Source organism: Haliotis rubra, unplaced genomic scaffold, assembly GCF_003918875.1.
Source record: "Haliotis rubra isolate DU_JTF1 unplaced genomic scaffold, ASM391887v1 Scf168, whole genome shotgun sequence".
In the NCBI taxonomy this organism is placed as follows: Eukaryota; Metazoa; Mollusca; class Gastropoda; order Lepetellida; family Haliotidae; genus Haliotis; species Haliotis rubra.
The window spans coordinates 323,004-341,807 of record NW_025765647.1 but is presented as its reverse complement, the minus strand read 5'-3'; the positions used below and the strand labels follow the sequence as shown (position 1 = coordinate 341,807).

Below are 18,804 nucleotides of genomic sequence, written 5' to 3'. Positions count from 1 at the left end.
TCTCTCTCTCTCTCAATTAAGAAACTAGACGTTATTTCACTGTCGGTCAATTGTCAATAATCTCTCTCTCTCTCTCTCTCTCTCTCTCTCTCTCTCTCTCTCTCTCTCTCTCTCTCTTAATTAAGAAACTAGACGTTATTTCACTGACGGTCAATTGTCAATAATCTCTCTCTCTCTCTCTCTCTCTCTCTCTCTCTCTCGCTCTCTCTCTATCTATCTCTCTCTGTGTGTCTTTCAATTAAGAAACTAGACGTTAATCCATGATCATTCTTACGAGTGCTAAATTAATATTGTTTATGTATTATATTGTTAATTCTTGTGGTGTTTGGTTCCACATACCCTGCTACGTACTTATGTAAGTTGACCTGGTTGTGTCTGTTATAATTCGTAGATTAATGTCATATTAATGATGCAATTAACAGTTCCTTAAAAAACGTTCGTTTAACGTCGATTAATATTTATGAACCAGTGATATATATCTCTTAACGGTACCTGCAGGGCATCCCTGCAATCAGCTTGACGCGCTAAGCTCTCCAACATCCTGGAGGCTAAGAGATATTTTATAATTAAACGTTAGAAAACTGTTTCTCAAACTTTTAAATAAGCTCTGCACTCAGATATGGCAGCAATACATTGTGTTTAATGTAAATATAACAGTACAGGTTATAATTAGTTAATAAACTCAATCCCCTTCATATGAATCTCGGCTGAAGCGACCAGTAAAACTCAACTTAGCCTGTTAGGATTCCAGCTCAAAAGGTATCTAAATATTATTTCTGTCGTTTTATCAGAAAAGCGTTTCATTTCATCTTCATCAATAACAAAATAAACATGAAAACTAAATAATAGCATATTGCAAAAGATACCCACTCCGTTTGTGTCGCCGATACCATACTCTAAAATATTTCATTTCGGGTTTTATTACACTTCGTCTTTTGAAACATTATGCGGTTGTATTGACCCAGGTATTATCAAAGCAAATAGTTAAATATTTGATGACTGTTCGGGTTGTAAAAATAAGGTTTGTGTTATAGCAGTCGGTTTGAAATATATATTATTGCTAGTCATCACCTGGTCCAGGATGTACCCCCTAGACGCAAGAATCAACAGGTGAGGGTTTAAGCAGTTTTTCTTAACGGGTCAACACAATACTACGTGGCAAATGAGATTTATTCAAATGATACAGAGAATAAACCGGGACTCTTTGATGTTTCACACAAAGGTATGGAACTACAAGATGTGTAAAGGTATTAGCTGACAAATTAAAGATATCGTAACTGTCACGATTCGTTACTAGTCAGAGCGACTGTCCCAATCAGCCTGACTGAGAGGAATATTTTATGCAGATATGTCCTGAATTCAATTAGTGTTGTATTCGCCCATGGTGTAGCGTTTCAATCCACCTCCGTCGTTTTTTTTATATAGTTGACATTCCCCTGTTTGTTGTTGTGTTATTTTTCTCGTCACCCGAATCAGACTGCCTGTGTGGCGGACGTAGTAAATTAAATTTTCATCCTTCGTGTGTTCATCACAACAGGCACACTGCGGAGGTATTGTCAGCCCCAACGGTTTCAAATTCAAGCCCATAAACAAATCAAAACATTGAATTGTTCGGGGCAAGTTTTATCAAAACCAAACCACGATATAAGCAAATCCTGGTGTGGCATTTCAACATTAGCGCTCGGACCTCGCATACCAACACACTGGTCTGTGAGTCGTTCCATATTTAGTTACTGTCAATGATGCTTTCTAAACATAAATAAACAGTGTACAGATGCGGGGGAATATATCAAGTTTTATAAGGCAGATGGACATCGCTTCGGGAGGCTAACAGGGGCGTCTGTCGGGCAAGGAAGAATAGAGATTTTATTGTTAAGTGTAATGTACCTTGTGGACATCCAGAGCGGAAGACGATGAGATATAGGGATTGTTCTCTGAAAAAAGTCTACTCATATGGACTGAATATAAAAGTGACACCCGCCATAGTAATGATACTAATAAGCGGTTTCACAGATCGTTGCCAATGGGAAGAATTTTTACTACTCTACCCTTAACTACAGACATCGAACAAGCATTCATCCTTCAAAAGGAATATGCATCATTTAGTCTTTGTGTGGGGGACCAGCAGGGTATATCGAAAAATTCAATTGCATTTGAATAGAATCCACCTCTTCACTTAAGCAGTGGATATTTTCAATTCATGGATGGTTATGTACTCTTAAACACAATGCTAATCGTCCTTTTCAGATACGTTTTCCCTTGCTTTGAAAATGCATTAATGCATCGACTACAATAGCGTGGTACACTTCCATGCAGATGTCGATACTTCTTAATGCATGTATACTTTAAACCTTGATGGTAAAGGTATTTAATTTACTTTCCTTGTATTTGATTTCGCAATCTTCCATAGAAATACCAGTATTTACTTTCCGCATTTCAGCAGATGCTTTAGAACGAGTCCATTGCGAATCCGCTTTTATGAACAAAGAGAAGAAAGGAATTGAGAATTGTTCAATACTTTCAAACCAAGTTGCTTGAGCATCTTTTAGATACAGCTATCATTATTTTCTCGAATTAACATTTCCATGTAGACAGCCAACTAGTTCCTAATTACCTAAATCCATTAACTGTGACAAGACGAGGGGTGAATGGTTCCTCTCCAGACTATGATTACTTTTCACCGCAGTTAGTACGAAATTGGAACATTAATTTATTTCGTTTATAATAACATTTCAAGACGGATTCGTGTTTGTTGGTCATCTTTGAAACTACCTGTCAGTTGTTGAATGACAAACATATGTTTTTTAATATTTGCAGTTTTTTGCTTTGAATTTGAATTTTCTGGCTGTTCATCGCCATATTGCGTGTTTCAGTGCGCGGCCCGGTCGTCCCCCGAAGAGGTCCCCGTCTATACATGCTAGCCCTGAGACGATAGAAAAACTGAAGAAGAGTCGGCTTGATGGAAGTGATTACCAGTTCGACCCAAGGCTCTATGGTAACTATCTTAAAATTGATTTAATTTGAACATCTACGGCATGAGGCTTATATGTTCACATACATTAAGACGTCTATCATGGTATGTTTACACGCAATCGACCACAGAGCAGAGTACATCCAAGTGCATGATTGAGGAAAGACAGATATATCTGGTCCACTTTGAACGTCTGCTATCATGGCTTATCGCTATGATTTAATTCACACATTACATCCATCACATACCTGCTACACATTGTACAGTCTAACCCCATCACGACGTCACCACAACATACTGGACCTTGCAAAGACATGGTAACTCCTTACAGTAGTTCACTATGCCACTTCCCTCCTGGGGGCGGCGGGGTAGCCTAGTGGTTAAAGCGTTCGTCCGTCACGCCGAAGACCCGGGTTTGATTCCCCACCTGGGTACACTGTGCGAAGCCCATTTCTGGTGTTCCCCGCATTGATATTGCTGGAATATTGCTAAAAGCGGCGTGAAACTAAACTCACTCACTCACACTTCCTTCCTGACCATCCCCAACTCCATCCTCGCTACCACCCGACATCTACATCATCACCAGCCCCCGTCTTCAACATCCCCAACTCCATCCTCGCTACCACCCGACATCTACATCATCACCAGCCCCCGTCTTCAACATCCCCAACCCACCGCATCCCAGCTTCCAATATACCACCTCTGTACCTCCCCACCACCATTACCCCCCTCTCCCCCCTCCAGCCAGCCTCTCAATATGTTACATGTTTGAACCCCAAACCAGTGCATCTTTTCTCAACAAGGGGGCGTAACTCGCGTGTCACTTGATTCCCTTTCGTGTAGCACGTTCTCCAAACCCTGTATCTGTTTCTGATTCAGGAGCAACAGTCCCCTAGCTCCAATCATACAAAGTGAAACCAGTTCTTATATTTCCCAAAGGGACGCACCACAGTGTACTCAAGTCCAAACCGTGATTCAAATGCGGCAAGCCTATTGTCCTGGGCCCTGTTTCACGAAGCTCTCGTAAGCCTAAGATCTCGTAACCTTTCTCGTAACATTCGTACCTCTTATGCTACAGTATAGGAGGTACGAATGCTACCAGTAAAGTTACGAGATCTTAGGCTTACGAGAGCTTTGTGAAACGGGGCCCAGTCTTGTTCTAGGCATGTAGTATGGCCCATAGCACCACAGGGTCAGTGACGGCGTCTGATCTCGTCAAGACAGGCGAGAGTTTGATGACGTCCATCTTAAAATATGAAAATGTTGCACATATTCAGGGACCACGCTTGCGTAGACGTATGTGCAACATTCGCAGGTTTGAGCCAAATACCGTAAAACCTCTGCGAAATACCGTAAAGAGTTTGCGATTCAAGACTTATATATTCCGTATATCTCACGTATATTGCTATAAAACTCGAATACAGAGCATTTACTGTATTCATGTCTTCCAATGAAATCATTACGTCAGTATCTATTGTGTATGAGTGAGGGAGAAAGGTTTGATGCCATTTTGAACAGAATTTCTGCCTCATCAAGACGTGTTTAGTAAAGTATGACGTCATAAAGTTTGACGTCATTTACCACCGTGATGACGTTGCCAACCACGGAGATGATGCTGCCAGATCAAGAAAAATAATCGTCATCAAGAACGACACTAAAGTGCGCATGTCGTTTACTGTACTGTGGGGGCGGTGGGGTAGCCTAGTGGTTAAAGCGTTGGCTCGTCACGCCAAAGACCCGGGTTCGATTCCCCACATGGGCACAATGTGTTAAGCCCATTTCTGGTGTCCCCCGCCGTGATATTGCTGGAATATTGCTAAAAGCGGCGTAAAACTAAACTCAGTCAGTCAGTCAGTACTGTACTGTGGTTACAGCCCTTTCTGCAATATTTGGTCTGGATAAGGCGAGCTATGATAAATCACCAGTGATAACTGACAATAGGAATCACACCTCAACGCCCAGTGACGGATCTTCAATTTCATGCCATCATATTTCCCCTAAATTTTTGTCCGCCCGAAAATATGAATTTCAAATTGGTATGCGTATTTTATTGAAAACTTAACTTGACAGCGTTAATTTTAAGTAGTTTGAATTTGTTCCCCATCGTGCCGTATTCGCTGTCAGGCAATAGAGACCGACGTGAGCCATACACTCATTCATAATTCAAGGCAGTTCTAAACATGAAAAGACCCTACAGAATAACGTGTACAAAAACCCGCTGAAAATTGTTTTCATCATATTTTTCTTTGAGCATAACGCCTTTGATCTTGAGAACATACCATGTTGCCAACTGCTCTTTACATCAGTGTTAACGCTTACCGCTTAACTGACTACTTCTGAAACCCGAAATGATTTAAACATTGATTCTTCTTTACTGTGGCTTCAAAAAATCAAAGATAACAGGCAATGTTAGCCTAACCTTATTTGAAGGCAATAATTTTGTTTAGCATGTAACATCTGTATTAATACGATGCATGTAAATCCAGTCCCCCTTCTCCCAGCAGAAACCTAAGCCGATTATCGGGGTAATCCTTGCCGATAGTGTACCTGTAGTTTCATAGGTGCTGAACTGCACTCGCTAAATTTATAATTTCTTTGAAAAATCAATGGCAAGGACTGTTCGCGAGCTGTTAGGAGCTGATCATTTATTGCTGCCGAGCACGAAAATCTATACCGAAATTCTATGAATCCACCAACCACTAATAGTCAAATGGTAGTTCTACCGCTGAAACAACAGCGTTGTATGGCGTCAACAAAGACGGGATATCTGATCACTCTCTTCATTGTTAGCTCGGTGACTTGGCTGAGGAATTGGTCAGGTAGGAGCACCATTGAGCATGAAGCCCAAGAAATTGCTGGTTTATCCTCACAAACTTGTCAGACATTGTATTTTTGTTATTGATTGCTGGCTTCGTCTTTCCCCTTCCTTTTCGGGATCCTTTAAGAATATAAACGGCTTGCTTTCACTCCCTGAACAAAGCGTCATCGTCCATTCTTCGTCTGACAGACTTAATAGTTAATCGGGAAGGTTTGGGAGATAATGAGACCAGTCTTTAATCCTTAAATAACTCCCACAAAATCTGGTTGCAACAGTTGTTGATTCAAACATGATTAATGACGGGTAGTTTTGAAATTAAAATGCCTTACTGACATGTATTTAATGTGTTAAAATCGGGATTAATCAAATAATGATTTACATTTTTGGCACCAATTAAATAAAGCTTTGTCAAAAGTCAAACTCGCAGTTTTAATAGCGTGTCATTGGAACATATTTCTGTAAAAATAAATTTACATTCACTGCTGCATCAGAATGTGAAATACACGTTGATATATTTCGTTAATGTGTATGGCGGATTACAGTATACTTAGCTGAGGTAATCACGTTAAAACGTCCCTCCGTATGAATTATCGATGATGTGAATTAATTTGATGCAATAATTCAACAGATTAATCAAAATCGAAACCGAAATTAATATGCCCGTCTTTGCGCTTAGCTTTAACAAACACCATTAAACAATCTTGAATGATGTTACACAACTGCAAGAACAGTGGTTTGTATGAAATTGAAAGTTACACCAGTTTGGAAACGTTTGCTTAAATCTTGTTCCTGGTTGAAATTGACGCATGTCAATTTCCTTACCCTCATGGAGCTCTTAAAGCTTGCTGTAGTTTGACGGTAATACATTGCAATTAATCAATTTCACCTGTGCGTACCTGCGCGTGGCTCACCATTTCATTCTTCCAATCGCTCAATGGAGAGGCTGACAGAGTCTCATAATCGTATAAATACGCTGTAATTGTCCTAATAACTTAAAATGTTGCATTTTATATTTACTCAATGAAACCCGTTTAATCTTATCTGTCTGTGGTCCCCTAAAGCAAAACGATGCACTTATCGATATGGAATAAGAATACCACGTCATGCTCTTGAAATTTCTCATTGTGTTACCTGAAAACATTGAAGATGGTCTGGGTGAAACGGACATATGCTGGGGAGGGGTTTTTCATCACGACGAACGTGTCAAACAGACCACTAATGTAGAAATGGATTGTGACAATGTTGGACAATAGGACATTTGGAAGCTAATTACACCTAATGCAGTCGCGAAAATACCATATGGATTTTCATCAGCAGAAAAAGAATTAATTCATAGGGGACTCGATTTTGGTGTTTCGGGCTGTTACTCAATGGGAAATGACAATAGAATAGTGTAATTGTTTTGCAGCAGTTAAATAGAATGAAATGGGTTGGATTATAGAATTTCTTGTGATTAGAGCAATTTATAGAAACATTATTGTATGCAAGAACAGTCTTCAGAGACGGTTAGAACGGAAAGCTTTGCATTTAACGACTAAATTGTCTACGTTCTTTGCCTCAGTCGTTAGATCTGTACATGATAATGGAAACGACTATGGGTTCATGTTTGTAAAAACATGATGTCTTTTTCATTAGTTTGACAGGTAAAGAAATGCACACAGGGGTGATCGTGTTCATTGCACTATGAATTACTTTTCCTGGGGTCGGAATCAAATTAAGGTAGGGATTAGATGCAATGCACAGGTAGGACTAACTTACGTTACAAAGTGTGTGAAGTTATAACATGTCAATTTCACAATGTAATGAAATCTACATGGATTCGTGTCGATAGCACAATCCAGTTAAGTATCGATTGGCAGATTTGAAGGATTAAATCTGACGGTAAAATAAATTGAAACACACTACGAATTCACTCATGAAAGGTATTGAAAGTGAAATGTACCAATGGACTTGTCTATTTCGCTCATCAAAGGATGTTTTCGTTCACACGAGTGAGTTTCTATGAAAAATATTTAGTGTGGTTGAAAAATAGATAATATTGGCTTGTTGCAGAACGTTTGGAAAAGAAATATTTTGTATCGGAAATTCCACGGATACAAGATAAACGATACAAGGACATCAGAGGTTTGGGGTTTGGGATTGAGGAGTTGGGTTGGGGGTTATGGTAAGGGTTTGGGGTTGAGATTTAGGGGTAATGATGGCACTAGCTCCATCCATATAGTGACTTAATTCGGAAATTAACGGAAATGTACCAATCTTCGAACATTTAAAAACTGTCCTACCTACATTCGCCCTGGAATAGCACAGGTGATTTATCAGTTACGACTGAAGATAACTCAAGCATTCTCTATAATTGTAGGAAATGGACTGCAAACCGATAAAACTTTAGTCTTTGTGTATTTCACATGGAATAATTATTTGCGATTTCATCGACCAAACTCCCTGTCGCTTAAATGCATTGATTCGAGGGTGCGACATCAAAGCGCTTCTCATTGCTTCGCTTTGGAAATAACGATTAAAGAAACACGAACCGTGAAAGTAAAAGTGTGTGTAGATTGTTAAAGCATCGGGCTTACAATATCCGGATTAACACGCGAAAGCAGCATGTAATCCCAATTTTCATATTATCTAACAACGAAACCCCGTTAATCCGGACAATACCTATAAATGTACTGTCCGAATTAACGGGGTTTCATTGTAAAGATTATACGAAAAATGCAACTACATGCTGCTTTCACGTAATTGATAATTTTTGATTCGTGTCCTTTTTACAATTGTCCGTTTCCAGATTAAAAGGGTTTCCGTGTACACGCCACATATTATCCACACGTTCAACATAAACGCCGCAGCGACAAAACCCGATTATGTGTTTCAACACATTCACATTTCAATATTTATCAACAAGTCGTGTCATCTTTCACTCAACACCTGTCAATGAATACGGTACTATTAGTTTCATAATCATAATTCATAAGCGCACATAGGAATTGACGCCAAGGAATTGAAGAAACTTAAACCGTAACAATACATAGTAGCAAGCAAACAATAGAGACTGACACAAGTCACGCCACGAATATACAACTTTGAACTCCGCATAATCAGTGGATGTGAGATTTGATCTACTATTTGAATATGGAAGTTTGTTTTGTAGTCGCGGTGTACACGACCTCCTAAATATGAGAGTGGTTTCGTTGCAAAATATTTCTATGCGTAATCACGCATTTCATTGTCCGTGTGTCATTACGGTCCACGCCCTGTGCTCTATTTAAATACGGATAAATAGAAAACAAATGCAAAAAGTAATAAAGCTGCTAGTCACTGTAGCTCACCTTTATCGATATGGATTTTGAAATTGAAATGAATGAATTAGGATCTAAACTCTGTATTAGATGCCGTTAAGTTTCATATGGAATCTTGATTTTGGAAATGGACTTCACGTATTGTACCTACGTCGGGAATCGAAACCGGGACTTCGGCGTGACGAGCGAACGATTTAACCACTAGGCTACCCATCGTTACCAGAATTTCATATAAAATAAGGTGTTTGATTCAACAATATCCGATTCATATCATTGGTTGAAGACAGTGAAGAACTTATGTTTGAACTTATAATGATGAAAAATTGGTAAACCGGCCTATTGTTAGTGAAGGGTGTGAAATGAAACCATAATCACTCACTCACTCGGATTAAATGGTCATGATCATTTTTGCATATTGTGTAAATATTACTGGTAATGGATAGTGTCAACATTTCACCCAAATAGTAAGGTGAGCTAAACATATTTTCAAATAGTGCATTACCGGTTCTGCAAAATATAACACCGGTTTTTTTATAACGTCAAAAGAAAAAACACAACCTGATCCGAAATAGCTTACTCTGGAATAATGTCCTAATATTTTATTTGTGTTTCCGAATTAGTTGTTTATTTGTTCTGGGGCGGTGGGGTAGCCTAATGGTTAAAGCGTTGGCTCGTCACGCTGAAGACCCGGGTTCGAATCCCCACATGGGTACAATGTGTGAAGCCCATTTCTGGTGTCCCCCGCCGTGATGTTGCTGGAATATTGCTTAAAGCGGCGTAAAACCAAAACTCAGTCAGTCAGTCAGTCAGTCAGTCAGTTTATTTGTTCTGTGTGCCTCTTATGTGCCTGTGAACACTACATACCTTATCAGATTCGGGGCATAACAAAGAAATAGGGCAGCCCTCGCCATGGATAATTAATCCTTCTAAAGTGTTATGGTGTATATGTTAAGTATTTGACGCGCATTGTGCGAAGTACTAGATGTATGAATACATTGACTGGGGCGTACACCGCATTTATTAATACGCCTCGGTAAATGGTCATCCAGATTTATGAAATATGAATGTTTAATCCATGGGGCGTCCAACATTTATAACCTTCAGTGTGTAAAAATGATCTTAGCGACAGTAGAATCGTGCGTGGGAGGGACTATTCTCCTTCGCGGAAGGACCTCACCCTCTGTATTGTTCGGCTTCTACTTCAAGGCTGTCCACTTACAGTGCCGCCAACGTCATAAACACGTAAGGAGTTTGCCCAAAAAGCAGAAGGTTCCCGATCATAGTAAAAGACGTTGAATAATGGTACTTATTGTTTCCCTGCCTGCGCTCATCATTGGGATGATACATCAAGGAATGGCTGGCTCGGGGGTATCAGGGTATTAATGTTAAACTGCAACATATTGCCTCGGCATTAGTTCGCACACGCACACGCACACACATCGCACAGACATCGCGTGCGCCCATACAATTACGCACGAACGCCCGCACATACGTGCAACACGTCGTTATAAAAGTGCAACAATCTTGAACGTCACCGACATTCGACCTCGCCTCTGCTTACGCGTGCATTCGTGACTACTATTTCTGCACGTCATATATTCTACGTCCAAGATCTAAGTAGTGTTCTACCACCTAACGCTGTCCACCGTATTCTTCCTTTTTAACGCTATGGTAAGTGTGTATCTGTGCTGCTCAGTGTCAGACCCCCACACCAAAAATGGCCTCAAACCAATATCAGCCTTCTCCAGATCGTTCCAGTAACCAGCAAACCAATATCAGCCTTCTCAATATCGTTCCAGTAACCAGCAAACCAATATCAGCCTTCTCCAGATCGTTCCAGTAACCAGCAAACCAATATCAGCCTTCTCCAGATCGTTCCAGTAACCAGCTCGTGGACAGTCAATTCTGTTACCGATGCGACGTAAAATGTCACTCATTCATTCAGCAAGGGTAACTCGACCTTACTAGCAGCGACATGATTGTCGACATTCAGCAAGGGTAACTCGACCTTACTAGTAGCGACATGATTCTCGACATTGTCCATTATGACCTCCTTCAACCCCGCCCGGATCTCTACCCACGCCCACTCTCCTGCCCAGCTGACTCGCGCCATCTGGCAATCATTAAATCGCCCCAAAGCTATATCCTTACTTTAGCCAAGAAATATGTCGTAATATTGCATGCTCAGCTGGCCCCGTAGACTAACGTTTAGTCTCTGAATATATGTAATATTGATAGTAACAAATAATCCCATTTGAATTGAAAAGGAACCCCATTGAGATTGAAGATTCCGAACCTGGGGAAATCTTGACTTGCTCCATTAGGGGCTTAAGCTTTGCAGGGAGGGCTGGGTAGACTTTGAGACTGGCAACGTGAGCCGGGATCGAATCGCAAATCTCACTCACCCACCTTGACTTGTTCACACTGCGGCCTTAAACATATCTCCCTGTCCACGGCCCTTCTCCTCCAATCTAGCAAAGTCAATAGAAGTGAGTGAGTGAGTTAGTATTCTTTTACGCTACAGTCAGCAATACGTCAGCAGTTTGAGTTCCAATGAAGCATGAACAACGACCGACGCTCCTGGGATATGAACTACGCACGATCTTAACTTGTCACCCTAACTTGAGCCTATTCTTTAATACCTTCCATATTGTACACTCACCCCTGTCCAAACAGGTGCAGGGGTTGCCTAGTGGTTAAAGCATTCGCTCGTCACGCCAAAAACCCCAGTTCGATTCCCTCATAGGTGCAATGTGTGAAGCCTATTTGTTGTTCCCCCCATCGTTATATTGCTGGAATACTGTTAAAAGCGGCTTAAAACTAAACTCCCTCACGCACCTTTCCCACCATCCCCCTCCCCCCTATTATCAGCAGCAGCAGCCATCACATCACCATCAACTCCAATCACACATGTGAACCCCTCAACCGTTCGACAGCTTCTCCCTCTGTTCTCCAATCGATAATACCTGCCTATACTGCAGAAGATACTATTTGTCCGAAGACTCCTCCGAAGCAACGTTCATCCGCTTTATTGACTAATTACTTGTTTGGCGTGTACTGCATTGAACCCATATCTGTATCCCACTTGTACCTCTGAACTTCTGTTGTGTTGAATTACCCACCCTGCGTTTAATATTGCTGATTACTCAGGCCTCGGGGAAGGAAACTCTACGATTACCGTAGCGATTCCTAGGGAATCTCAGAGCAATTTGCTTTCTTTCCCTTACTCTATGATCAAGTAAAAATTCATGTTCTACCATGAAGTGTTTGCTATCCTAGCTGCGTATTGCAACTGAATAGACGGACACAACCCGTGATGGACCGGTAAGCCATTGTCCGTTAAGAGTTCTCTTCTGAGTTTGAGCGCAGACAAATAGGAATGAAACCAAATATGACGTTATTGTTCCACATCTATTTCTCTTGTCGTGTGGAAAACATTGTCAGCGCCACGACAGGAAGACCATAATGGCGTATCACCAGCTCATACGGCTTCTCTTTCTTTACATGTTGGTTTTGCTGCCTTGACAGAGAGGAAATGTAGTTTTCTATTTCTGATCAATTCAACTCTTGACGTCGAGTAATTTTGCTGAAGCACAAAAGCCCCGTAAACCCAAACAAAGGCTATCTTTAAGACAGTCCAAAGTGCTCTTCTATCGGCTAAAACTCAATAAGCTTGACAGGAAGATCGGTATGGTTGCATATGTCCGTGAATTTGTAGGACTTAGAATGGAGAACGGCTCCAGTGTTTCATCCTTGCCACGTAATCCTGCCAAGGTGTCCCATATGAAGCAGATGCCAGGAGACAAATCAAAACGCCAATAGTCTTCTAGTATAGCCATCTAGCGCAGCTGAGATCATAAGCCTTTATACAGAATTACCAGTGTCTACTGCGGTGGACCATCACCCGAAGGTCGGCGCTTTTAATCAATATCCTGCTACCTGTATTCCGCTCCCTTAGCCTCAGAGCATACTCGAGTTTTCTTTAAGCAGCACAGGTGAATCCAAGGTATCCGAGAGAATGAAACGCACACCGAGGGAATATTGTTAAAGAAAATACAGACAGATTGTTTGATCTGCCTTCATGGTTTCGTTATTTAGACGCTGTGAAGAGAATAGACAAAGTCAGAGGGTTCGCCTCGTGTGCCTTTCTATAGTTCCATACTGCCGTGGAGCTTTAAATAAACTTGCAAAGTATGGATCTCTCCGTTTCAAACTGAAACAAAACGGTATACAATTCTGAGCTGATAAAAATAGTAGTTCTATTGTTGGAAGGGTATATATCTATGCAAAATTAGGTATCAGTGTAACAATTAAAAGCACATGTCGTTGACAGGAACTAAAAGCTCTGAAGAATCAATCTATTGATTTCCTTAAGGTACAAGTATATTTAAGGTAGAATAGCTAACGAAACGAACTCGGATACCGTGAAGTAAATGTAACATGTAAACGAAATTCGGTTAAATCTGAAATCATATCGACTGATTTACATAATGGTCTTCAGTGGATAAGTACAGTTTTACGCCGCTTTGAAATAGTAATTCAGTAAAATAACGGTTGGGAATACCAGAAATGGGTTTCACGGATTTTACTCATGTGAGCGATTGAGTTTAGTTTTACGCCGCTTTTAGCAATATTCCCAGCAATATCACCACGTTGGACACCAGAAATGGGCTCCACACACTGTACCCATGTGGGGAATCGAACCCGGGTCTTCGGCGTGACGAGCGAGCGCTTTACCCACAAGGGTACCCCATCGATCCTGTACAAAAACCATAACTATGAACTGCGAATAGAAACAATGAATTTTCCTTCTTTTGGTACATAACGGATCCCTTTGTCAGAATACTGTCTGAAAAACAATAATAAACCAGATGTTCTTACAAACATTAGGAACCATATTTTCTTACAAACATACACATATTTTTTTGTGATTTAGGTTGACATTGAATTAATTACACGTCATTTATAATTCACGACAGTGACGTAAGATATTTCACATTGTCTCTGCCGCTGCCGGCGAGATCACGCGACCTTAACGGCATGACATCATCGTTGCCTCCTCTCATAACCAAGGCGTTGATTAACAGTATAGCCATTTCCCGTCCACCGTAAGCGCAACATTTGGATGACTTGACAATAAAAATATTATTGCTAGTCAGTTTGTGTTGTTACATGTAACGTAAAGAAAGACTGTGTTTAGTTTATAACGATCCGACAGAGGTAGTATTTCCATAACAAATATATATCTTTGATGTAGAAATCTAAAGACGTTAGAATTGTTTGCTTGCCATGCTTTTGTTTATATTTAATTCGGGACACGTGGTCTCCGATTCTGATTTAATATTTGGATTACCTGACCCGTTTCATCTAAGATAACAAAGATGTTGAATATTACCGGTTTCCCAATAGAGACTATATATTCTGTTTTATCACGGCTGCTACCACGAGGCTGAAATAAATACGCTTTCTTAGAATCATTAAATGCCTATTTGTTGTCATTATAAATGACAGCTTGAAATAACTTTCGTCCACTCGGATGTAAGTTTTGTAAACACCCATGTACAGATGTCGCCATTTAATTCACTTCCTGTTCAACCATGTTCTCTATTAATCGTGTTGGCCAAAGGGTTATTCGAAAAAAGGATTAACGATCTGAAACGGAAACATTTAAATTTTGAAGTGATACAGAATTATAAGCATTTAATCAGATAAAGGCATATTTAGAATTGAGGATGTTTGGCTCAAAATAGTATTGATCAGATTACACGCGGAGGCTCAGAGATAACAATAACATTGAGTAAGATAATGGGCATTACTGCATCCGAGTTACTTTGTTAGGGAATCGACGTAATTGTTTAAACTTTGAAAAAAGTGAACTTTTATGAGGTATTGAATTATGTAAAGGATAAGAGTCACAGGAAGTACTTTTAAATGAAGTAAGGGACCAGCCAGTTATTGCCATTTGTCTTGCTATCATGTCTCCCCAACCCATCCCCATCTCCAACATGCAAATCCAATACATTATATATTATTTTCTTGACCCAGTACCTATAATAAAAATATAAATATTTATGTTTTAAATATATAGAACTCATTTTTTCATATCCTGTCTATACAGCTGTGATAATTGTTGGCAATCCGTTTATTTCGATGTATCATTTTACATGACACCCTAGACCCACCCAAAATCATTCTTTTCCATCCCCTTTCCCCTATTAATGACAGTTCTTGAATTTGAATAGAATATGTCAGTTCGTTTTAGTTGCAGGATTGCAATGAGGCTCCGTGTGAAATCCTCTGTTTCCATAAAGCCATATTACTCATGCTTATTGGAAATTGATAAAGGTATCAGTTACTATAAGATCATATTATCTTTGTATGGCAGGTGTAGAACGTAAACCCCTGTCGTCCGCACTTCCGCCTGAGCACATGGTGACCGCCATATTGGATGCGGCATACTGGGTTAAATACAAATGTCGGAAGGGATATTGAACCGAATTCCGGCATCGGTCAGCCCCCGGAAGTTTGCGCTGCCATAGTGACAAATGGGGCCGTCGATCATTAAGTCATTTGACAGGAACAACATAAAACTACAGGCTTAAGTGGGGGTTAATTTGGAATAATTAATTGCTGTGTCTTTTAAAAATTCAATGATTTGTCAAACGCATCTCATTTGAAACACGGCCTTTGCATGACTTCTTCTTTTCTTTCTTTTTGATTATAGAGACGTGTTTGGAAATATCATATTTGTCTTTACATCAGAAGACCTCCATCACTAATATCGCATTCCACACGACTGCCCGAAAAACAACATTGAACAATTGCATTTTAAGGCTGAATTGTCTCGACTGAAGCTGGTTCTGCTAAACCGACAATGTTTCCTACTCCAGTTTTAATTAGATGACCACGATTTAGCAAATATTTACCATCATTCCTCCAAGCGAGTGAACAATATCATGACTGGTCGTCAGCAATCACGGTGTTATGTTCCTACGTAGACTGGTTCGAGTCTCTGTTCACCATCATGATGGTTCTCCTGTACCCTTATGTGGTTATGTATACACGTCCAATATGACAACCCGTTACACATATATAACACTGCATCAGTTGGCATCTATCTCTAAGAGATAATAATCGATTATTGCAATCGATACATATACTGGCATCATTCATTAGAATACGTAATATTAACAAAAACATTTAATTCAATTCAGTAAGATACAGCCATTTTCAAATGCAATGAAAATATTATAACAAATAAATGATGATGTTTTCTTGTTTTATATGCTTGCCAACCTTTTGATTTCTAATCAATAAATCGATATAGGTCTTTCGTATTTTCCAGGAGACCGGAAGTCCCTACTCAATGGCTTCCCACACCACCCGTATGCTATGGGGCCCCTTCCTTTCATGCCCCTCACTCACCCCATGATGTCCCCACCAGTCTCCATGGCAATGGCTCAGCACCTCGGCCTCAGACCTGACGGGTCAATCATCAAGGACAGGTCAAGCTCAGAGTCGGATCTAATGTCACCCAGGTACGTCTTTCCGTAAGTGTCCACGCAATGCGTGTGCGTTAATATGTTGTTTTCTGAATAAGAATTATGTTATAAATCTGTGAACAGATTATGTCCATGTGGGTTTATTGTAAATATAGAACGTCAATGCCAGATAATAACCAGTCTCAGTTATTCAAACAAGCAGCTTCTAATGGGCGTCAGAGGCAACATGAAAACACATATGCAATAAGGAAAAGGTAATAGAGAAAACCGTCATTCAAGGAATGAGACTTGTAGAAAGGTCATCACAGTGTATATGCATTTCTGTGTGAGTTTTAGGTTTGCATTAATGTGCATCATATCACATCATTAATCTTTAGAAAATAAACGTCTTTATTTCGTATTTTATCACTCACGAATAAATGCTGATTCAATGTGAAATGGATGACATGCGATTGTGTTGATAGAAAGACTCAATTCACATATTCCCATCAAACTAGTTATATTATGTTTTATTCTTTAGAAAAGACATTTCTGCAAAGTATTTGTTATCTGCATTAATCATTGCACGTCCATTATAAGTTTTTCGCATGTATCAAGGTATGTTGGAATGTAGAATGTAACCAGAAAATAACACGGTTAGTGTATGATCGCTCTGGCAGTACTGGAAAAACACTCCATGTAATGAAGCGACACAGAATTAGTTTTTCAAAGTCCTCCAATACTCATTTACTCTCTACCTGAAACGTAGGCAAAACGATTATCTCGTGCGTTATCAAAATAGACAAGCGTGGTAATTGCATTTAGCACAAATGTAAGATATTACAATAAGCATTAGGATTATGAGTTGAAATATGTTACTATTGTCATGTAAATTGAGGCAGTGCATATGTAATCTCTATCTCGCGCCACGATGTAAATAACCCTGTATTACGCCCCTAGAACTCTGTGAATAGAAGTGCGCTGTACTTTGTAGCTCAGAGATAAATATCTTAATGTGTTTTTTCTTCAATACTTTTGGATTTATAATGGGAATTCCTAATCTCTGTGAAATCTATACTTGTCATAAACCGTACAGAAAGATGTGCCTTAACTTTAAATAATTTATCAACTTCTACGAGGTTATAAATATTAACTTTATGAGGTTTGTAAAGAGATGTTAAGTTCAAAATGTTGAAAACAGAAATTACGAATTTAATTTATGCAGCGGGGATAAATAGAACATTTTCCGAGGGTATCATGTTACATTCAATTACAGAACATTAATGATTGTTTCATTCAAATGGTTTTAACCCCCAAACATTCCTAAAACTACGACAAAAAAAGAATCGGATGAATGGAGCTGTAAGTACTGTTGAGGTATGGATGACCAAATTCTCATCATTTTAGCAGAAAATGTACTGAAACAGAACGAGTGTGAGAATAACAAAGCGAATAAATAAATACACAAATCAGTGAATGTGTGAGGATACTAAATAAGATATAGACTAAACATACTTAGGATTACATACTATTAATAAATTCTCTGTTTTACATTAATAGCTCTTGGTATAATGATCCACCTTGTCTTACTCCAATGTTTAAAAACCCCAAATTATGGAATGCCAAAAACGAGAAGGTATATCTGACGGTTCCTCATCCGTCTGATATAGAGAGTGTTGTCCATTGCTCATTCTCCTAATGAATAAACCGTGAACATTAGGTTGGCCCCGGCCCAAAGCAAAAAGTAAATATATTCAACCTTTCAAGTGATATGTTACACCTGGAAGTTCCCTGATGATTCTTATAGAACATGAAGCACATGCGGCCAACATATTTGTCAAGCTCATGTTTGATGCACAATATAATATGCAGATTGAGTCCATGCATATCATATTTGTAGTATATTAATTTACTAAAACGTCTTAATGTGCAGAGTGAAATAATTAATTATGATATTTTGGTTACGAAGCAGCAAGAATCCGTTCCCGGCAGCTGGTGCCTCCGTCTTGAAAATCTATCAAACACGTGAAAGTGTTTAGAAACCTATTTCTGATAGAAAATGACAAAATAATGAGAAAAACCCAATTTGTGGTAAGAAAATTATTGCTGACGATTTCATGACAAATCATTTGTTTCTTTGATCCCGGATTATATATCAAAAAGTGAACAGAACTCACAAAGAAGCTGGCCATGTCGGTCATTGCGAGATTTCCGCAAACAAAACTTTGGTTTGTA

General features: G+C 39.5%; 1 protein-coding gene across 2 annotated transcripts in view; it reads left to right on the top strand.

Annotated features, from left to right (window-relative positions):
• LOC124272268 (dachshund homolog 1-like) overlaps positions 1-18,804 on the top strand; it is a 90,286-nt gene that overhangs the window by 30,243 nt on the left and 41,239 nt on the right. Inside the window, exons 2-3 of one of the 2 annotated variants that reach the window (XM_046707433.1) lie at positions 2,874-2,995; positions 16,434-16,626. In XM_046707433.1, coding sequence (XP_046563389.1) covers positions 2,874-2,995; positions 16,434-16,626 — 315 coding nt within the window. Of the gene's footprint in view, positions 1-2,873; positions 2,996-16,415; positions 16,627-18,804 lie in introns of both variants that reach the window. The other variant, XM_046707432.1, reaches the window with a different exon arrangement.